Source organism: Pristiophorus japonicus, chromosome 18 (genome assembly GCF_044704955.1).
Source record: "Pristiophorus japonicus isolate sPriJap1 chromosome 18, sPriJap1.hap1, whole genome shotgun sequence".
NCBI classification, from domain to species: Eukaryota; Metazoa; Chordata; class Chondrichthyes; family Pristiophoridae; genus Pristiophorus; species Pristiophorus japonicus.
In genome coordinates, this window is record NC_091994.1 from 14,465,281 (window position 1) to 14,488,727 (window position 23,447).

The 23,447-nt window shown below is 48.0% G+C and overlaps 1 protein-coding gene across 1 annotated transcript in view; it reads right to left on the reverse strand.

The window, feature by feature from the left end:
• The window catches only part of LOC139228562 (guanine nucleotide-binding protein subunit alpha-14-like), a 93,146-nt gene that overhangs the window by 20,063 nt on the left and 49,636 nt on the right, over positions 1 to 23,447 (reverse strand). Inside the window, exons 3-4 of the mRNA XM_070859679.1 lie at positions 6,575 to 6,729; positions 2,358 to 2,486 (exon numbers count right to left, since the gene is read on the reverse strand). Of these exons, the coding sequence (XP_070715780.1) occupies positions 2,358 to 2,486; positions 6,575 to 6,729 (284 nt within the window). The remainder of the gene's footprint in view (positions 1 to 2,357; positions 2,487 to 6,574; positions 6,730 to 23,447) is intronic.

Genomic DNA, 23,447 nt, shown 5'->3' on the forward strand with positions numbered 1-23,447 from the left:
AAAAACGTTACCGAAAATATATTTCTACCTATATTCAATGCTGTTTAATGCCTCAATTTTAAAATTCTTATCCTGGTTTTCAAATCCCTCCATGGCCTCGCCCCTCCCTATCTCTGTATTCTCCTCCAGCCCTACAACCTCCCCAAAATCTCTGTGCTCCTTTAATTCTGGTCTCTTGTGCATCCCCGATTTTAATCACTCCGCCATTGGTTGCCGTGCCATCTGTTGCCTCTCTTTCCTCCTTTAAGACGCTCCTTAAAACCTACCTCTTTGACCAAGCTTTTGGTCACCTGCCCTAATTTCTCCTTATGTGGCTCGATGTCAAATTTTGTTTCATAACACTACTGTGAAGCGCCTTAGGACGTTCTATCACATTAAAGACGCTATATAAATGCAAGTTGTTGTTGTTTAAACTCCACCTAGCAACTCCAGTCAGATTCAGTAGAACCTTATCCGATTTTCAGTTAAATAAATCCAGGACAGTTCATTTTATGCAACTTTACTCGCGAGTTACTGTGTCAGCTGTGACTCAGTGGGCAGTACTCTCACCTCTTGAGTCAGAAGGTTGTGGGTTCAAGTCCCATTCCAGGGACTTGAGCACAAAATTCTAGGCTGACACTCCAGTGCAGTGCTGAGGGAGTGCTGCACTGTCTGAGGTGCTGTCTTTCAGATGAGACGTTAAACCGAGGCCCTGTCTGCTCTCTCAGGTGGACGTAAAAGATCCCATGGCACTATTTCAAAGAAGAACAGGGGAGTTATCCCCAGTGTCCTGGCCAATATTTATCCCTCAATCAACATAACAAAAACAGATTATCTGGTCATTATCACATTGCTGTTCGTCAAGATCCTACAAATCCCCTGGGAGGACAGACACACCAACATTAGCGTCCTCGTCCAGGCCAACATCCCGAGCATTGAAGCACTGACCACACTTGATCAGCTCCGCTGGGCGGGCCAAATAGTTTGCATGCCAGACACAAGACTCCCAAAGCAAGCGCTCTACTCGGAACTCATCCACGGCAAACGAGCCAAAGGTGGGCAGAGGAAACGTTACAAGGACTCCCTCAAAGCCTCCCTGATAAAGTGCGACATCCCCACTGACACCTGGGAGTCCCTGGCCAAAGACCGCCCTAAGTGGAGGAAGTGCATCCGGGAGGGCGCTGAGCTCCTCGAGTATCGTCGCGAGAGCATGCAGAAACCAAGCGAAGGTAGCGAAAGGAGCGTGCGACAAACCAGGCTCCCCGCCTACCCTTCCCTTCAACCACTGTCTGTCCCACCTGTGACAGAGACTGTAGCTCTCATATTGGATTGTACAGCCACCTACGAACTCATGCTAAGAGTGGAAGCAAGTCTTCCTCGATTCCGAGAGACTGCCTGTGATGATGATGATGATGGCTGTTTGTGGGAGCTTGCTGTGCGCAAATTGGCCGCCATGTTTCCTACATTACAACAGCAGCTACAATCCAAGAGTACGTCATTGGCTGTAAAGCGCTTTGAGACGTCCGGTGGTTATAAAAGGCGATATATAAATGCAAGTCTTTCTTGTACAGATATCCCGGGAGCAGCCAAGGAGCCTGATTCCGCGACGGGACATTCCTGGTGCGCTCAGAGAGCACAAGTTGGAAATTCACAGGCCTGTAGCTCTGACTTCATATCCTTCACAACTAATGGACAGAAAGGCATGGGCTGGCCCCTACCATTCACTGCCTTCTGCTCCCTGTGAGCAACGGAAGTCTGAACAGCGGAGGCAATGAGAAACATAGGAGATGAGGGGGAGAGAAGGATGCTGGAGCAAATGAGAGAGGAAGAAGAGGGGATGAGAGACAGGGAGAGGGTAAGTCAGAGGGTCAGCAAGAGAAGGAATGTGAAGAATGGAATGGTAAGTATTAGGAGCGCGGATTGTAAGAGCGATAGTATGTGAGAGAGTGAGGGGAACGAGGAGAAAATAAGGGAAATGAGACAAGGAGAATGCCAGAATGAGTGCGTAAGAATGGGAATGAAAGAGAGAATAAACCTTAAAGTCAATAGAAATAAAGCATATTAAAAGTTCCATTACTGGGCTAGCTTTCAAGCTTTCTTGCCAGGTACTATGAGAGTTACCAGTGCGTGTAATGGAAAATTAGATGTAAAATATAACTCTATTGGTGCACAATATATTTTTCCAGTTCTTGAAACATTGGCCACCTCTGCACTAAGAGATATATTTTCCTTTATTCACTACTGTGAACAGACAAATCAGGGTGGTTAAAGAGGTGTTTTGCTAACTTCTTTTGCTAACATTAGTGAACAAGGAGCATCTGTGCCCACAACTACTGAAGGCTTTTCTTCCCGTTCCCAACAAAATGTTTGCTGAATACCTTAATGATACTTTATGCATATTAAATGAATACTCGTTAATGCCTGTCGTTGGTACTCGAACCCTCAGTACGTCTTGATCTGTGGGTATATAGTCACTAGCTGCAATACGATCAATGTCAGTCAGGTAACTGCAAAGGAAATAAACAAACTATCTTGAGTTGAGGCACCAGTAGGATTTAAAGAATGTATTAGTAGCGTAGTGTCCTCAGCCTTAGAACATAGCTGCACATTAAGGTGGAGCCATTGTTCAATGAGGGAATCACAGGGAATATATGTCTTTAAGAGCTCTGCGTTGTGTCATATGATAATAACCAAAGGCCCTTCCCAAAATGCACAGTGGCAGGCTCACCCCTATTTCTTCCCAATGCAAGGCACTCCAGTGCAATGCTGAGGGAACGCTGCACTGTCGGAGGTGCCGTCTTTCGGATGAGACGTTAAATTGAGGCCCCGACTGCTCTCTCAGATGGATGTAAAAGATCCCATGGCATTATTTTGAAGAAGAGCAGGGGAGTTTCCCTGGTGCCCTGGTCAATATTTATCCCTCAATCAACATCACTAAAACAGCAGATCGTCTGGTCATTATCACATTGCTGTTTGTGGGGAGCTTGCTGTGCGCAAGTTGGCTTCTGCGTTTCCCACATTACAACAGTGACTACACGTCAAAAAGTACTTCATTGGCTGTAAAGCGCTGTGAGACGTTTGGTGGTTGTGAAAGGCACTATATAAAGGCAAGTTCTTTCCTTCTTTTTTCTTTAACCTCTAGAGTAGGCTAGGAGAACACTGATAAAGAAAGTGTGCAGCAAAAATGATAAGGGATATTTTTTTAAAGGCAAGTGCCAAAGTAGGAATCTCCCTTAAAATGTCGAACTATTTCAAATCTGAGACACAATGCACTTGGAGACATTGGGGATCATTTTAAGCCCTCCCACGACGGGCAGGAGGGAGTTTAAAATATCAAAATCTGAAACCCAACCACAACCTACCTCCAGTTTTCATGAAGGCAGATTGGAGGGCAACTAATCTGCTCGCCAGAAAATATTTAATTATCTTAATGATGCTGCGGTGCCTCATATTCTGCGAGCTAGGTTTCCCAGGGCAGCTGAAGGGAGGAGAAAACAGCCGGATCCAGCAGGTAAACGACTTTCCAGCACTTCATGTGGACCAGAAGGAGCAAGAGTGCTTTCCTCGGCTCCCAACCTAAACTGTTTCCCACCCCGCGATTGACCCCCCTCCCACGTCCCCGCGATCACTTCAACCCCCCACCCCCGACCTTCGCTCTCCCCATCAACCCGTGATCTCCCCCTCAACTCACAATCTCCCCATCAACCCGTGATCTCCCCCTCAACTTACGATCTCCCCCTCCGATTCACGATCTCCCTCCAACTCACGATCTCCCCTCAACTCACGATCTCCCTCCGATTCACGATCTCCCTCCAACTCACGATCTCCCTCCAACTCACGATCTCCCCTCAACTCACAATCTCCCTCTCCGATTCACGATCTCCCTCCAACTCACGATCTCCCTCCAACTCACGATCTCCCCTCAACTCACGATCTCCCTCCGATTCACGATCTCCCTCCAACTCACGATCTCCCTCCAACTCACGATCACCCCTCAACTCACGATCACCCCATAACTCACGATCTCCCTCCAACTCACGATCTCCCTCCAACTCACGATCTCCCTCCAACTCACGATTTCCCCCTCCGATTCATGATCTCCCTCCAACTCATGATCTCCACTCAACTCACGATCACCCCTCAACTCACGATCTCCCTCCAACCCACGATATCCCCCTCCGATTCACGATCTCCCTCCGATTCACGATCTCCCCCGGACCCACGATCTCCCTCCAACTCACGATCTCCCTTCAACTCACGCTCTCCCTCCAACTCACGCTCTCCCTCCAACTCACGATCTCCCTCCAACTCACGATCTCCCTCCGACCCACGATCTCCCTCCAACTCGCAATCTCCCTCCAACTCACGATCTCCCTCCAACTCACGATCACCCCTCAACTCACGTTCACCCCTCAACTCACGATCTCCCTCCAACTCACGATCTCCCTCCAACTCACGATCTCCCTCCAACTCACGATCACCCCTCAACTCACGTTCACCCCTCAACTCACGATCTTCCCCTCCAATTCATGATCTCCCTCCAACTCACGATCTCCCCCTTAACTCACGATCTCCCCCTTAACTCACAATCTCCCTCCAACTCATGTTCACCCCCAACTCACGGTCTCCTCCTCAACCCGCAATCTCCCCCTCAACTCACGATCGCCCCCTCCAACTCACAATTTCCCCCTCCAACTCACGATCTCCCCCTTAACTCATGATCTCCCCCAACTCACGATCTCCCCCTCAACTCACGATCTCCCCCTTAACTCACGATCTCCCTCCAACTCATGTTCACCCCCAACTCACGGTCTCCTCCTCAACCCGCAATCTCCCCCTCAACTCACGATCGCCCCCTCCAACTCACAATTTCCCCCTCCAACTCACGATCTCCCCCTTAACTCACGATCTCCCCCTTAACTCACGATCTCCCCCTTAACTCACGATCGCCCCCTCCAACTCACGATCTCCCCAACTCACGATCTCCCCCTCAACTCACAATCTCTCACCCAACCCGCAATCTCTCCCCCAGATCCACGATCTCCACCCTCCCCCCTCAATCTCTCCCTCCCTCCCTCCTCTCCGCTCCCCGCCTTTCAATGCAGGGCTTCTCGCTCGATAGCCAGCCAACCTCGCAATCAGCCTGGCTGCCGGCCGGGAAATGGAGAAAAACAATTAAAATTATGTTGGAATTGGCATGACGATGGCGGGAGACCCGATCAAACTTCGTAGTCGGGTCTTGTATAAATAGAACGAGCGAGTTGCCACTGCTAATTGTGCTGCTTATAGGCAGTTCGCCATTTGGGGGGGGAACGACACGGATCTGCAGCAGCACCTTAAAGGGGAGGGCTAAAAAGATCAGCTCAATAGAGCACTGCGACAGAAGTGCAAAGAGCATGCCAAGTAGCAAGGAGTTAATCTTGAGGAAGCATCGAAGGCTGCCAAAAGAATGAAGAAAATGTCTTTGCCAGATCTGCCTCCAGCTTCGCCTGACTGCAGCTTATTATCCCTTTAAATATCACTGCCAATGGCCGCCTCCCAACCCGTCACACCCATGGTTTGCGGGCGGGCTCAGTGTGCAGTGGTGACAGCGCTGATCGACATCGAAATTCCACAGAGGTCCTAACTGCGTCATCTGACCTCTGTTTAAACGTAATAATGAGGCCACTGCCTGTTTCTCGCAGGGGCGCTGGCTGCCTAAATCAAGGCCGAATATTGGAACAGGCAGATCGCCAATGTTTAATCGGCTACCGCCCTGTTTATGCCGAAGAACGGGGCAGTAGTAAGATGAAGCCAGTCAGGAATTCAGGGGAAACTGTTTTTCACAGAGGCCAATAGATATATGGAAATCATACCATGGAAGACCATTAAATCACATAATATAAGTCAGTTCAAAGAAAGACTTGCATTTATAAAGCCCCTTTGACAACCACTGGACATCTCAAAGCGCTTTACAGCCAATGAAGTACTTTTGGAATGTAATCAGTGTTGTAATGTGGGAAACAGGGCAGCCAACTTGCGCACAGCAAGCTCCCACAAACACCAATGTGATAATGACCAGATAATTTTTTTTTGTAATATTGATTGGCCAGGACACCGGGGATAACTCCCCCTGCTCTTCTTCGAAATAGTGCCATGGGAGCTTTTACATCACCTGAGAGGGCAAACGGGGCCTCGGTTTAACGTCTCATCCAAAAGACAGCACCTCGAACAGTGCAACACTCCCGCAGCAGTGTCAGCCTAGATTATTTTTGTGTTCAAGTCCCTGGAGTGGGACTTGAATCCACAACATTCTGACTCAGAGGCAGGAGTGCTACCCACTGAGCCACGGCTGACACTGTGGCACAAAGGGCAGAGTGATGCATTTCTGGAGAACGGCAGGATCGAAGGCTGTGGTGAGTCGGCGTGTGGTGAGGATGCTGAGATCAATCAACAAAGCAGTGGAACTGCTGGGGCAAATTTCTGACATTCGTGTATTATCAAAACACGCAACACAGACAAACAGAATTACAATGCAACGACTGAGGTCGTTGTTAATTTTAACCGAACCGCACAACGAATCTTTTGAAAGGAAAAGAAAATAATTAAGACTTACTAATTTGTCGAGTCAAGCAATTGGTACTCCCGGCGACGCTCATAGCAGGCCTTTACTCCGCGATCGTTCCACAGGCTTTTAATCGCATCTGCATGCTGCCTTTCAAAGGTCATGATTTTATAAGCTTCTAATTCCTTTATTACCTGAGAATTTTCCTGTTGAATTAAAATCAGAATGTCAATGGTAGAAGTAGCACAGATTCGATTCCCAGACTTCCACTGCTCGGCTTGTTACAAAGTACATTCGACAAATTCTAAATGGTTACCACAGTAGAAGTTGAACAGAAAGAGGTTCTGCAGCGCCATTACTGGAGGGAGGGTGTAATTACAGCGTGACACGTTTACATACGCATTTCCATTTTAAATGTGGACATAGGAATTTATAATGGCAATATTTTAAAGTAAGAATGGACGTCGGACTTTAAAATGGGGACTGAATTATATCTATGCACCCTGCCCTCTAACACTTGCTCTTGACGCCCTGTATAAAATGCCACAGGATAGCAACTTGTAATAAATAACGAATCTGGAGCACTTCTTGCTAACTTTTCTATTATATGGTCCTATTTCCACATTGATAATGGAGCCTTCCTGTATAAGCTGGCTGCCAGTGGGAGACTGACTACAAAAATAAAAATTTCACAATGAAAATTCTAACGATGATTCTAACTGCCAATATGACAGAGTACCTGAACATATCCCTTGAACACGACTGAAATGATTTTGATCCACTTTTCCCCTCGGCCGCTGAAACCCTTATAGGTGCCTTTGTCACCTCGCGACTCAATGGGGCAACGTTCAACATTGACTTCCGTGGACTGGAAAGTCGTGCGGGGTGTATAACGGATGGTCGAACCATTACCGCTACTCTTCCCCGCTGAAGTTCAAAATGACGCTCCACTACTCTAAAGCGCTGCCTGCTGACCTGCCATCCTCCGTCCTCCAACTTTTCCAAAACTAAGAACTTGGTGTCATATTTGACCCTGAAATGAGCTTCTGACCACATATCCACAGCATAACTAAGACTGCCCATTTCCACCTCCGTAACATCGCCTGTCTCCGCCTTTGCTTCAGCTCATCCACTGCTGAAACCCTCCTCCATGCCTTTGTGACCTCTAGACCTTGACTATTCCAGCGCACTCCAGGCTGGCCTCCCACGTTCTACCCTATGTAAACTTGAGGTGATCCAAAACTCAGCTGCCCTGGTCCTAACTCGCAGCAAGTCCCGCCCACCCATCACCCATGTGCTCGCTGACCTGCATTGGCTCCCGGTTAAGCCACGCCTCGATTTCAAAATTCTCACCCTTGTTTTCAAATGAATCCATGGCTTCGCCCTTCTCTATCTCTGTAATCTCCTCCAGCCCCACAACCCACCCCCCTCCCCGAGATATCTGTGCTCCTCTAATTCTGCCCTCTTGCGCATCCCTGAATGTAATCGCTCAACCATTGGTGGCTGTGCCTTCCGTTGCCTAGGCCCTAAGTTCTGAAATTCCCTGCCTAAACCTTTCCGCTTCTCTACCTCTCTTTGCTCCTTTAAGACGTTCCTTAAAACATACCTCTTTGGCCAAACTTTTGGTCACTGGCGCTAATTTCTCCTTATGTATCAATGTTTTTTGTCTTATAATACTCCTGGGGACATTGTGACATTTTATTATGTTAAAGGCGCTATATAAATATAAGTTATTGTTGTTCATCCAATCCATCAATCGCATCCTCACTCACCTACATTCCTCATCTGTATTTACCTTGCGATTTTGTGAGGTTGCTTGTGTTACTTATATCGGCTGCAATGATAGTCAGTTTGGAAACTGGCTATGTTATCCTAGCACAGTACAGAGCATTCACCACAACATAGGGAATTGTCATGTGGCCCGAGTCAAAGCTGCACCTCACCTGGGAGAGCTTTTTTCCCTTCCTTTCCTGAAGTTACGAATGCCTTACTGGAGGGTCCCTCACTGGAATGCCAACCTCTCACTCAAAAGGCCATGCTTCATGTGTGAGTCTACACAGTGTCAGCAGGCTATCCGACCACCGAATCCGACCTCGGTGTCAGCTGACATCTACATGTGCACTTTCATTAAAGGTTGCTATAAAATGGTCACTTTACCCCTCCGTAACCCAAAGGATATCCATCATCATCATCATCATAGGCAGTCCCTCGGAATCGAGGAAGACTTGCTTCCACTTTTAAAATGAGTCCCTCGGTGGCTGAACAGTCCAATACGAGAGCCACAGTCCCCGTCACAGGTGGGACAGATAGTCGTTGAGGGAAAGGGTGGGTGGGACTGGTTTGCCGCATGGATACGGTGGCCAGTTGTGGCACCATTACTGCGGCCCCAGCTGAGCTCGGCATTGATCAAACTGGCTCCTGTGTGCCTCAGCGATGGTGACTTTATCACTCAGCCATCGGGGGGGGGGAGCCTATAAAAATTAATTTCAAAAGCAAAATAGATTGTGAAACACAATTTGAGTGGGCGTGCTAATTACCTGACAATAAAGATGTGAATTCATTAAGTTTAGTACATGTGATTAATATTCTTTGAGTTTTTTTTCTCCCAATTAGTAAAGTAATTCCAATTCTGAATCAGACCTCCTGTGTGCATCTTTTGGCGCGCTAAATCTATTCATTCATATTTTTACACAATGCTAATGCAATTAGCAGTGGATTTGCATGGATATTGCCAATTGAAATCAGCCTTGTCCAAATGTTTCCAAAATGCCTGCCATTGAATACCTAACTAGAACATTCTGTACAGCTGGGATATGAGGTACTGGTTACTCCCGACAGCTGGGCTATGAGGTCATCATGGAAGAGGGTCCTGAGTTTCCACTGGTCGGCTCCCCCCCCCCTCCCCCCGCCACATGGGAAGCTTGCCTCGAGTTAGTCCTGTCACACAGCAATACTATCAGAAGCTGTGTCTGTTCTGTAAGCGGTTTGTTTCAGGTAAAATGAACATTGTGAATGGCGGATGTCTGAGTGTGGTGACTGCACAGTCAGCTTCTGATGGAGAGGAGGGAGCGGGGATCAAGTGATAACTTGAATTCGGAGGACCGGAGAGTACAGTGAGCCATGTATAGCTGGAGAAGATCAGGTGGGGAAGAATGAGGCTGTGGTGAGATCTGAAGTTGATTGGTTGAGGTTTAGACAGCCAGTGCAGCTTTGTAGCAGCAAGGGTGATAAGTGTATGGGACATCGTATGTAAGAGAACAAAACGAGGGAATTTTGGATTTGCAAAGGAGACAGGGACCCAGTAAGGAAAGCATTTGATGAGTCAATTCTCGAGGTGAAAGAAAAAATGTTGGAACTCACATTAAGCTATCTTTCCTTTCCAAACACTGCCATACACACACACACACACATATATATATATAAATATTTCTCTCTTGTCTTGTTGCCATTGGTTTGCAGGCAAACAATGATTTGTTAAAGAGCAGATTTTGGAAATCCAAGCAAAAACAGGCTTCATTTTAACTAAAGGGCTCCTTTTCCTCAAACTATCTTTCCTTTTAATATGTTGCTATTATCATAAATAGTTCTTGTTTCCTAAACCACCAGAAGCTTTTCAAAGTACTTTGTGCTTAAAAAGTTACATTCTTTGACAATTGACCAAAGCATTTGCAAAAATGTTACCGGAGAAATGGTCCTGGTGCAGTGCACTGTACATGATGTGGACAAAGGAATTCTAATTATAATAATTTTACTATAAAAGTCGACAGGAATATTAACTGGAAATTCCTGCATTCTCTGATTTTTCCAGTCTGGTTATCAATTGGAGGAATTTCACTTCCATTGCTGTGACAATAGTTTAGGAGATAGACTTGGGCATCCTGTTTAACCCTGAGCTCAGCCTTTCGCCCCCACAGCCAGTCCATCATCAAAACCACACTCTTCCACTTTCAGAACAATTCCTGCTTACACCCTTAGTTCCCTCCACCCCGCTGAAATCCTAAGCCGTGCTTTCATCACCTCGAGTATTGACTCATCAAATACTTTCCTTACTGGGTATCCCTGACTCCATCCTTTGCAAATCCAAAACTCCCTGCTCTCTGTTCTCTTTCATACACTTATCACCCTTGCCGCTACAAAGCTCCACTGGCTGTCTAAACCTCAACAAATCAACGTCAAGATCCTCCATTTCAAACCCCACTGTAATGTATTTGCTTCCTGGGTCATTTGCTTAAGAATTCATAGCAACACATTGCTATTAAGAACTAGTTGGTATATTAGCAAAAGGTTTAACAATCACACCACACATTACCACTTCGTCCACCAGACTCACAACCACCTGCTACATTGTGCATTGTGGATTCCCTGAACCCAACTGGCTGGGGTTTTATTGAGTCTTGTGAACATCACATGACTGGCTAAGCCACTCCTACTCAACAACTCTACAACTATTTTAGTAAAACTATAAACCAAGTGCCCCCCTTAAAAGGGGGCACTAAAACCGACAAATTCACAAATTAAACTTTGGACGTTAAGCAATAAAACTTTTAGACAATAAACGATCAAATTAAAATTTGGCTGCTGGGCATGACGATGCACTCCAGTCCCTCCGGTGCCCACCTCTTGCGGAAGGCAGCGAGCGTACCGGTGGACACTGCATGCTCCATCTCCAGGGACACCCTGGCTCGGATGTAACTACAGAAGAGAGGCAGGCAGTCGGGCTGAACGACTCCCTCGACCGCACGCTGCCTGGACCGGCTGATGGCCCCCTTGGCCATGCCCAGGAGCAGTCCTAGGAGGAGGCCTTCCGACCTGCCCACTCCCCTCCACACAGGGTGCCCAAAGATCAGGAGTCAACAACTCTGCAAACCTGTGAGTGTCCTCATAGGTGCATACATTACACCATGGCCTCATTCTACCCCATCTGATCTTCCCCAGCTATACGTGGCTCACTGTACTCCTCAGTCCTCTGAATTCAAGTTACCACTTGATGCCCGCTCCCTCCTCTCCATCAGAGGCTGACTGTGCAGTCAATACACTCTTGACCTCTGTAGTTCTCTTCTAAAATTACTTTTCCCTCGTACCTCCCTTCCTGCCTTCTAAAAAGACCATCTCTCTGACCATTTAGGTGTCTCCATCCAACCACCCTCCTTTTCCTGCTTGCTGTCTACATCGCCACCTTGTGAAGTGCTTTGAGAAGCTTTCAAGTGACAACGACTATATAAATGCAAGTTATAGTAACGTCTTGCTCAGGGAACTGGTTGGTGCAAGGAGCTTTTGGCCCCTGAGGTTTGGATTCAAATCCAGCCCCGATTGATGGGATAAATGTCTCTACTGACTTCTAGCTACAAGAGACTATGCAAAATGGGTTTAGGCAGTCTCAAACCATATCTTGGTGGGTTATGGGCCTACAGCACAAAACAAACTCTAATTTGTATTAATTGCCAATCTCGCTCTGATGGGCCCAATATAGGTTAATGGGGTGAAATGGAAAAATACCATGCTGGCGCAGTAGGCATTGCGTTTCTCCAGCTGGGTCTGAGAGATACTCCCATTGTTTTGGACAGCAGATGCTGGTAATGGTTCTGCTGATGCCACTCATACCTCCTCTCGACCCATCTTTCGTTTCTTTACTTGTCCCTTTTTGCCTTGTGCCATCATCCCTTTTGCCACTTAAGCCTAGAAATTGTCCTCCTTAGCGCCTCTCATTATCGTCTCCAGACGGCGATAACGGGGCGCTAATGACTTACCAACGGGGCGCGGCAAGATGAACGACTCCCGCTAACCTTGGCAGGAGGTTTTGCGGCGGTGGTAAGATGTTGTGCCCCGAATTTCATCGCTTGGAGAAGGTGACGTCATCGCCGCGCGCATCGCCCCGGTGGCACCCCGGACCCGAACTTCGGTTCCGCCCCCTGCAGCATCGCCGGGCGAAAACACCGACGGCTGCAGGAGACGTTGATCGGGAGGCCCAGGCGCGAAAGTTAAAGGGCAGGTTGCCGAGCTAAGTGACAACATTTCTAAAAATGTTTTTTCTCCATTTAAAAAAAAATTCTCCCGGGCCTGGGATCGATCACCCCGGCCTTCTGCTGCAGTGCGTGGGGCTGATCGGGCCGGATCATAGCTGCTGTCGGGAACTATCTCACTGGCCCCAATGCGGAGCCTGCAGCGATGGTCCTTCCCTTTAAGGGAGAGAAGGAACTTTGGAATGCGACAGCGCTGTGTGACACAGTGTGCAGCGCTGCACCGCTACCGGCCCGCCTTTAGCGCTCCAGGAAGGAAGTGGAGTGCCTGATTTAGCGTTCCACTTCATTCCTGGAGTGCAGACACCAAATATTTTAAAAGCCTGGCACTAATTTTTTCAACTTTCAAAGGTTAGCAGCCCAAACGGGGCACTCCCGAATTTCTCCCCCTTAATCTCGCCTGCCTGCCACCCTCTCACAAACCTTCCCTTTTGTTCTTTCCTCCCCTCCCTAACCCCACTTTCCCTCCCTCTGTACTTTCTTAAAACCTGTCACAGCTCTAACTTTTGCCAGTATTGACGAAAGATCGCCAACCTGAAACGTTAACTCTGTTTCTCTCTCTCTCTCCACAGTTGCTGCCCTTCACCCACTGAGCATTTCCAGCATTTTCTGTCTTTATTTCTGAGGCATATTGTTGGGGGAGTGCAGAGCGAGCTTTACTCTGCATCTGGCTGTACGATACCTGACTCCACTTGGGAGTACTTGGTGCTCATCATAGGCAGTCCCTCGGAATCGAGGAAGACTTGCTTCCACTCGAAAAATGAGTCCTTAGGTGGCTGAACAGTCCAATACGAGAACCACAATCTCTGTCACAGGTGGGACAGATAGTCGTTGATGGAAAGGTTTGCCGCACGTTCCTTCCGCTGCCTGCGCTTGATTTCTGCATGCTCTCGGCAATGAGACTCGAGGTGCTCAGTGCCCTCCTGGATGCACTTCCTCCACTTAGGGCAGTCTTTGGCCAGGGACTCCCAGGTGTCGGTGGGGATGTTGCACTTTATCAGCGAGGCTTTGAGGGTGCTTGGCGCTAACGTTGGGATGTGTTCCATTTCCCAGCACCAGTATTCCTCACTTCGATGAGCATGAAAACTAAAGAGAAACAGGAAAAGGCCATTGAGCCCAAGGAGACTATTTTATTGGGTAGTTTTTAAGTAATTCCTTGCTGGTTAACTGGTGTACCAGGTGCCTCTTTATGCAAACATGAAAGAGATATTTCAGCAGTCTCACTATAATGAGAACAAAAGAGCACTGATAACCCTCTGTGGTGTTAAGCACTTTATCTTTATGCGGTCTCTATCCCAATCCTTCTTACATAATGGAATAATTTCAGAAGTGTAGCAAGAATGTCTTTCACTCTCTTGGTCCGCAGAGTGCGCGGCAGTGTTGCCAGTCAACCCACCTTTCGCCTAGAGGAGCTCTCGACCAATGTGGACGCTCACCCTTGACAATGAGACCATGTTCAGGTTGACATCCGCCTGTCGTTGCGCATACCTACCTCACCGAACCAACCTCCGCAGGGTCAGCGTAGGCGCTGGACCACTCCGAGTGCCCTGTTGCAAGATGCCTGGCCCCGCTACTTCACCAGTTGATGAGGACATGGCCGCAGGTACAGAGGACCCTTGAGTTGCTGACTCAACCTGCGCTGAACAGCATGGTTGAGGCTCATTGTCCTCCTCCTCCGAGGTCCCAGCAAGCAAGACCATCAGCAGGCCGGGGCCATTAGAGGGAGCAGCGTGCAGCGGCATACCACTACAGACCACCAAATAGTAGTAGTGAGGTTGGGGACAGCATCAAACAAGAAATTAGGGATGCGTGCAATAAAGGTACAGCAGTTATCATGGGTGACTTTAATCCACATATAGATTGGGCTAACCAAACTGGTAGCAATACGGCGGAGGAGGATTTCCTGGAGTGTATTAGGGATGGTTTTCTAGACCAATATGTCGAGGAACCAACTAGAGGGCTGGCCATCCTAGACTGGGTGATGTGTAATGAGAAAGGACTAATTAGCAATCTTGTTGAGCGAGGCCCCTTGGGGAAGAGTGACCACAATATGGTAGAATTCTTTTTTAAGATGGAGAGTGACAGTTAATTCAGAGACTAGGATCCTGAACTTAATGAAAGGTAGCTTCGATGGTATGAAACGTGAATTGGCTAGAATAGACTGGCGAAATATACTTAAAGGGTTGATGGTGGATAGGCAATGGCAAACATTAAATGATCACATGGATGAACTTCAACAATTGTATATCCCTGTCTGGAGTAAAAATAAAACAGGGAAGGTGGCTCAACCGTGGCTAACAAGGAGAATTAAGGATAGTGTTAAATCCAAGGAAGGGGCATATAAATTGACCAGAAAAAGCAGAAAACCTGAGGACTGGGAGAAATTTAGAATTGAGCAGAGGAGGACAAAGGGTTTAATTAGGAGGGGGAAAATAGAGTATGAGAGGAAGCTTGCTGGGAACATAAAAACTGACTGCAAAAGCTTCTATAGATATGTGAAGAGAAAAAGATTAGTGAAGACAAACGTAGGTCCCTTGCAGTCAGACACAGGTGAATTTGTAATGGGGAACAAAGAAATGGCAGACCAGTTGAACAAATACTTTGGTTCTGTCTTCACGAAGAAAGACACAAATAACCTTCCGGAATACTAGGGGACCGAGGGTCTAATGAAAAGGAGGAACTGAAGGAAATCCTTATTAGGCGGGAAATTGTGTTAGGGAAATTGATGGGATTGAAGGCTGATAAATCCCCAGGGCCTGATAGTCTGCATCCCAGAGTACTTAAGGAAGTGGCCCTAGAAATAGTGGATGCATTGGTGATCATTTTCCAACAATCTATCGACTCTGAATCAGTTCCTATGGACTGGAGGGTAGCTAATGTAACACCACTTTTTAAAAAATGAGGGAGAGAGAAAATGGGTAATTATAGACCGGTTAGCCTAACATCAGTAGTGGGGAAAATGTTGGAATCAATTATTAAAGATGAAATAGCGCATTTGGAAAGCAGTGACAGGATTGGTCCAAGTCAGCATGGATTTATGAAAGGGAAATCATGCTTGACAAATCTTCTAGAATTTTTTGAGGATGTAACTAGAAGAGTGGACAAGGGAGAACCAGTGGATGTGGTATATTTGGACTTTCAAAAGGCTTTTGACAAGGTCCCACACAAGAGATTGGTGTGCAAAATTAAGGCACATGGTATTGGGCGTAATGTACTGACATGGATAGAAAACTGGTTGGCAGACAGGAAGCAGAGAGTCGGGATAAACGGATCCTTTTCAGAATGGCAGGCAGTGACTAGTGGGGTGCCGCAGGGCTCAGTGCTGGGACCCCAGCTAGTTACAGCATATATTAAGGATTTAGATTAAGGAATTGAGTGTAATATCCCCAAGTTTGCAGATGACACTAAGCTGGGTGGCGGGTGTGAGCTGTGAGGAGGACGCTAAGAGGCTGCAGGGTGACTTGGACAGGTTAGGTGAGTGGGCAAATGCACGGCAGATGCAGTATAATGTGGATAAATGTGAGGTTATCCACTTTGGGGGCAAAAACACGAAGGCAGAATATTATCTGAATGGTGGCAGATTAGGAAAAGGGGAGGTGCAACAAGACCTGGGTGTCAGTCATTGAAAGTTGGCATGCAGGTACAGCATGTGGTGAAGAAGGCAAATGGTATGTTGGCCTTCATAGCAAGGGGATTTGAGTATAAGAGCAGGGAGGTCTTACTGCAGTTGTACAGGGCCTTGGTGAGGCCTCATCTGGAACATTGTCTTCAGTTTTGGTCTCCTAATCTGAGGAAGGATGTTCTTGCTATTGAGGGAGTGCAGCAAAGGTTCACCTGACTGATTCCTGGGATGGCAGGACTGACATATGAGGAGAGACTGGATCGACTGGGCCTGTATTCACTGGAGTTTAGAAGGATGAGAGGGGATCTCATAGAAACATATAAAATTCTGACGGGACTGGACAGGTTAGATACAGGTTAGAATGTTCCCGATGTTGGGGAAGTCCAGAACCAGAGGACACAGTCTAAGGATAAGGGGTAAACCATTTAGGACTGAGATGAGGAGAAACTTCTTCACTCAGAGAATTGTTAACCTGTGGAAGTCCCTACCGCAGAGAGTTGTTGATGCCAGTTCGTTGGATATATTCAAGAGGGAGTTAGATATGGCCCTTACGGCTAAAGGGATCAAGGGGTATGGAAAGAAAGCAGGAAAGGGGTACTGAGGTGATGATCAGCCATGATCTTATTGAATGGTGGTTCAGGTTCGAAGGGCCAAATGGCCTACTCCTGCACCTATTTTCTATGTTTCTATGCAGCGCAGCTGCTACAGGAGGGCGATGGCTGATTGCAGTCCGGGCAGGTACTGCAGGAGTGGCGAGGTCGGGGCGAAGGAATGGCAAGAGTTCATAGAGGGATGTGATCGGGGCCCAGAAAAGGCGCGGGCCCAAGGGGCAGCACGGGCCAGCCCAAACTGCGATACATGTGTGCACTAGGTCCATGCAGCAGAGCTGGTCTCCAGTTGTCTTGCTTAATCCTTGCCACTGGACCAAGACCTAGCTCCGTCAAGCCCATGTGGTGGCCGGTGTGCAATGGCCACCACATGTTAAAAAAATCCACCCACAGGCATCTTCCACCCTTCAAGATGTAGTTCGGGATCCTGAATATTAGTTATTTGCAGATGACACTAAGCTGGCTGGCGGTGTGAGCTGTGAGGAGGATGTTAAGAGGCTGCAGGGTGACTTGGACAGGTTAGGTGAGTGGGCAAATGCATGGCAGATGCAGTATAATGTGGATAAATGTGAGGTTATCCACTTTGGTGGCAAAAGCAGGAAGACAGAATATTATCTGAATGGTGACAGATTAGGAAAAGGGGAGGTGCAATGGGACCTGGGTGTCATGGTACATCAGTCATTGAAGTTTGGCATGCAGGTACAGCAGGCGGTGACAAAGGCAAATGGTATGTTGGCCTTCATAGCTAGATTTTAGGAGCAGGGAGGTCTTACTGCAGTTGTACAGAGCCTTGGTGAGGCCACACCTGGAATATTGTGTTCAGTTTTGGTCTCCTAATCTGAGGAAGGACGTTCTTGCTATTGAGGGAGTACAGCGAAGGTTCACCAGATTGGCAGGACTGACATATGAGGAGAGACTGCATCAACTGGGCTTGTATTCCACTGGAGTTTAGAAGAATGAGCGGGGATCTCATAAAAACATATGAAATTCTGACGGGATTGGACAGGTTAGAGGCAGGAAGAATGTTCCCGTTGCTGGGGAGTTCCAGAACCAGGGGTCACAGCCTAAGAATAAGGGGTAAGCCATTTAAGACCGAGATGAGGAGAAACTTCTTCACTCAGAGTGGTTAACCTGTGGAATTCTCTATCGCAGAAAATTGTTGAGGCCAGTTCATTAGATATATTCAAAAGGGAGCTAGATGTGGCCCTTACGGCCAAAGGGATCAAGGGGTATGGAGAGAAAGCAGGAAAGGGGTCCTGAGGTTGAATGATCAGCCATGATCTTATTGAATGGCAGTGCAGGCTCGAAGGGCCGAATGGCCTACTCCTGCACCTAATTTCTATGTTTCTAGGTCCTTCATTGAAACACCTGTGAACTCATTCCTTTTCGGCGTGGAAGCAAGTCACCCTCATTTCGAGGGACTGCCTATGATGATGATAATGTGATATTTACGCATAGCCTTACTGTTGATGTGGATGTATAGAATTTGCTTTTTGTCAGAGAAATACATTATTAATAAGGTCCGAATGAAATATTTCTCTTTCTATCTCCGTTTCCATGTTGCCTGTTATCACAGCTGATAAATGCTGGCTACCTGAACTAATACCCTTTACTGGCAAATGCAGATAGAGGATTAACGGTGTGAGATTACCCACTTGAGATTGTCTGGCAGGAAAATAATTTAGTCTGAGCAAATGCCTGGTTCTGCCAAACAGGTAATATTTCTGTCCGTATCCTGTTCCTTGTTGCACATGCAACTTAATACTGAAACAGAAATGCGTGTAGATACAAAAGTCCCTGACCCCATGTTCCTCCTTCTTCCAAGTACCTCTTGTTTATAGATACATTCTGCAGTAAAATGTCAATTTTCCACTATCTATCATTCTTTTCAAAGTTCAGGATCACATCCGATATCTTAAAATGCAACCAGTCCTATGAATCAAAATGCAGCTCTTTTGAAACAAAAATTGTTGTTAAGATGTGGGCCATACTGGCAAGACCTCATTTATTGCCCATCCCTAGCTGCCCTGACAAGGTGGTGCTGGACCTTCTCTATCATCATCATCATAGGCAGTCCCTCGAAGCGAGGATGACTTGCTTCCACGCCAAAAAGGGATGAGTTCACAGGTGTTTCAATGAAGGACCTGAACTACATGTTGAAGGGTGGTAGATGCCTGTGCGTGGATTTTTATAACGTGTGGTGGCCGTTGCACACCAGGCGTCACACGGGCTTGACAGAGCTAGGTCTTAGTCCGGTGGCAAGGATTACCCAAGACGACTGGAGACCAGCTCTGCTGCATGGACCTAATGCGCACACATATCGCAGTGTGGGCTGGCCCGGGGCCCTCATCTCTTCTGGCCCGAATTCGCGGCTCCCCTGGTCCCCGATCACATCCCTCCACAATCTCTTGCCGCTTCTTCGCCCCGACCTCGCCGCTCCTGCTGTAACCGCCCACACTCCAATCACCAACCTGGACCTTGATGACATCACTCTTCGCTGCCGTCGCCCTCCTACACCAGCTCGCGCTGTACCTTGAAGTGGTACGCTGCCACGCTATCCAGGGGCCGCCGCTGACCGCTCCTTTTATGGCCCCGACCTGCCGCTGATGGCCTTCTCTATAAACCACTGCAGTCCTCACAGTGATGAGGCTCCAACGGTGGTGCCAGGTAAAACAATCCAGGATAGTGACCCAACGACGATGAAGGAACGCTAATATATTTCTAAGTCAGGATAATGTGTGAGGGAATAAAAACAGAAAATGCTGGAAATCTCAGCGGGTCAGGCAGCATCCGTGGAGAGTAAAACAGTGTTAACGTTTCAGGTCGATGACCCTTTGTCAGAACTGGTGAATGTTCGAAAAGAACAGACTCTGAAGGAGCACTGAAAGGGGGAAGGGAAGAAAGAACAAAAATGGAAGGTCTGTGATAGGGTGGAAGGTAGGTGAGATTAGAGAGACAAAAGGGATGATGGGCCGAATTGAAATGGTAATAGCAGAAGTTAGAAAAAGGTTAGTCTAGATAGGGTGTGAATGGCGGAACCAGCTGCCATTGGAAACAAGGAGAAAAAAAACATAAGATCGGGGGCGGGGGAAGTCAAAAATGGCTAGAGGTTATCTGAAATTGTTGAACTCGGTTGAGTCCAGAAGGCTCTAGGAATGTGTGAGGGAAAACTGGAGATGATGGTGTGCCCACGGCATTGCTGCTCTGATCCTTCTGGATGGTGGAGGTCACAGGGGAGGGAGGCGCTGCCGAAGTAACCTGGTGGGATTCAGCCATGCCTCCTGTAGATCATACATACTACAGCCACAGAGCAGCAGCGGGGGAGGAGGTGGATGCTGAGTTTGTTGCCAGGGGCACCGCTAAAACAAACTGCCCTGCTCTCAGTTCTATCATGGGGGAGTCCTGCCCTTTGGATATCAAAATGAGCTGTGGTCCTGTCTGCTGGTTTCAGGTGAATGCTAAAAATCTCATGTAACTCTTTTGTAAATCATCGTCATAGGCAGTCCCTCGGAATCGAGGAAGACTTGCTTCCACTCCTGAAGTGAGTCCTTTGGTAGCTGAACAGTCCAATACGAGAGCCACAGACCCTGTCACAGGTGGGACAGATCTTCGTCGGGGGAAGAAGGGGTGGTGGGACTAATTTGCCGCCGCTCCTTCCGTTGCCTGCGCCTGACCTCTTCACACTCGCGCCGTTGAGATTCGAAGAGCTCAACGCCCTCCCGGATGCACTTTCTCCACCCAGGGCGGTCTTCGGCCAGGGTCTCCCAGGTGTCAGTGGTGATGTCGCACTTTACCAGGGAGGCTTTGACAGCGTCTTTGTAATGTTTCCTCTGCCCACCTTTGGCTCGTTTGCCGTGAAGGAGCTCCGTGTAGAGCAATTGCTTTGGGAGTCTCGTGTCTGGCATGCGAACTATGTGACCTGCCCAGCAAAGCTGATCGAGTGAGGTCAGTGCTTCAATGCTGGGGATGTTAGCCTGGGCGAGGACACAGATGTTAGTGCGCCTGTCCTCCCAGGGGATTTGCAGGATCTTGCAGAGACATCGTTGGTGATATATCTCCAGCGACTTGAGGTGTCTTCTGTACATCGTCCATGCCTCTGAGCCATACAGGAGGGTGGGTATTACTACAGCCCTGTAGACCATGAGCTTGGTAGTAGATTTGAGGGCCAGGTCTTCGAACACTCTTTTCCTCAGGCGGCCAAAGGCTGCATTAGCGCACTGGAGGCGATGTTGAATCACTGCATCAATGTCTGCCTTTGTTGATAAAAGGCTCCTGAGGTATGGGAAATGGTCCACGTTGTCCAGGGCCGCGCTGTGAACCTTGATGACTCGGGGGCAGTGCTTTGCGGCGAGGACAGGCTGGTGGAGGACCTTTGTCTTACCGATGTTAAGCGTAAGGCCAATTTTTTCATATGCCTCGGTGGATACATCGACTATATCCTGGAGTTCACCCTCAGAATATGCACAGACGCAGGCGTCGTCTGCGTACTGCAGCTCAACGACAGAGATTGGGGTGATCTTGGACCTGGCCTGGAGGCGGCGTAGGTTTAACAGCTTCCCACTGGTTCTGTAGTTTAGTTCCACTCCAGCGGGGAACTTGTTGACTGTAAGGTGGAGCATGGCAGCGAGGAAGATTGAGAAGAGGGTTGGAGCGATGACGCAGCCCTGTTTGACCCTGGTCCAGACGTGGATTGGGTCTGTGATGGATCTGCTGGTAAGGATCACGGCCTGCATGTTGCTGTGGAGCAGGCAAAGGATGTTGACAAACTTTTAGGGGCATCCAAAACGGAGGAGGATGTTCCATAAGTCCTCACGGTTGACAGTGTCAAAGGCTTTTGTAAGATTGAAAAAGGCCATGTATAAGGGCTGACGTTGCTCCCTGCATTTTTCCTGTAGCTGTCATGGTCAAAGGTCATGTCCATTTTGCCCTGTAGGGGACAAAATCTGCACTGTGATTCCAGGAGGAGCTCCTCGGCCACAGAGCGAAGACGGTTGAGGAGAACTCAAGCGACAACCTTCCCAGTGGCTGATAGCAGGGAGATTCCCCTATAGTTGCCGCAGTCGGACTTGTCCCCCTTTTTAAAGATGGTCACGATCACTGCATCTCTGAGATCTCCCAGCATGCTTTCCTCCCACCAAATGAGAGAGATGAGGTCATGTATCCGCACCAACAGCACTCCTCCGCCATACTTTAGCACCTCAGCAGGAATTCCATCCGCACCAGTAGCCTTGTTATTCTTGAGCTGTTTTATGGCTTTGCCTACATTGTGCAGTATTGGGGTTTCACTGAGGTGATGGCGGGTCACATGCTGTGGGATGGAGTTGAGAACACTCGAGTCAAAGGCAAAATCTCGGTTGAAGAGATCTTCAAAGTGCTCCTTCCAGCGGGCCCTGACAGCCTCGATGTCCTTGATGAGTGTTTCCCCATTCTTGACCAGGAGTGGGGTGGGGCCTTGGGAGTTTGGACCATAGGTGGGCTTGACTGCAATGAAGAATCCTCACATATTGTGGCTGTCGGCCAGTTGTTGTATCTCCTGTGCTTTCTCCATCCACCACCTGTTCTTTAGGTCCCGGATTTTTTGTTGGACCTCAGCCTTGAGCCGTCAGTAACGTTGCTTTGCAGCACCCGAATTGGGTTGTTGCTTGAGGCTCAGAAATGCTCTGCGCTTATGGTCTATTAGCTCTTGGATCTCCTGATCATTTTCATCAAACCAGTCCTGGCGTTTTCTGGTTGAGTAACCAAGTATCTCTTCACAGGCACTGGTTATGGAGACCTAGAGGGCAGACCAAGCGCTGTGGACATTCAGCATCTCAGGGTCATCAAGGCATGCCAAATTAGCTGTGAGGCACGAGCTGTATAGGGCTCTCTTAGCTGGGTCTTTAAGTGCCCCGGCATTAACTTTTTTGTGGCACTGCGCTCAGTTCTATAATGGGGGTATCACAATGAACTGCGGTCCTGTCTGCCTGTTTCAGGTGAATGCTAAAAATTTTATGTAGCTCTTTTGTAAAACAACAACGGGTTCTCCTGGTGCTGAGCCAACATTCCTCCTTCAAACAACACCAGCAAAAGAAAGATTAACTGTTCATTTATCTTTTGGCTCTTTGTGGAATGCTGTTAGGAAGAAGTGGCTGCCATGTTTACCTATGCAACAGTCACACTGCACTCTAAAACATTCATTATGTGAAGTACCCTGCGAGGTTTCGATGACAGGACAAAGTGTTATTCAAGGGTTCTGATAGTTAAGGCATGAGAATGAGCTTCAGTGGCCTTTCACATCACTGACTTTCCTATTGTTCTAAACATTCGCCCCTTCCAATTGCAAAAGACAGAAGGTCGGTGCTGATTTTCCAAGCTCACAGTACCAGCTCACCTTCCACGCATACAGAGAAACTGCAGACCTTTTGCCAATGATTTCCATTAATTGTGACACTCTGCCAATATTCTTCTGCGTGCAGTTTCCTGATATGTGTGGCTGGCAGACAAGGCTCCCAGCCAGTCGAGTAAACTTAGAAAATGGTCCCTCCCCCCACCCCCGCACCATCCTTATTTCTTAAGCTGCTCACACAGGACAAGTAATAGAAACTTTGCCCCTATTTCTTTCCCTTTCCTCCCTTTTTTTACAACCCCCCCCCCCTTTGTTTTCTCTTTCCCACGGCAGCTGGTGATGACTCCGCCAT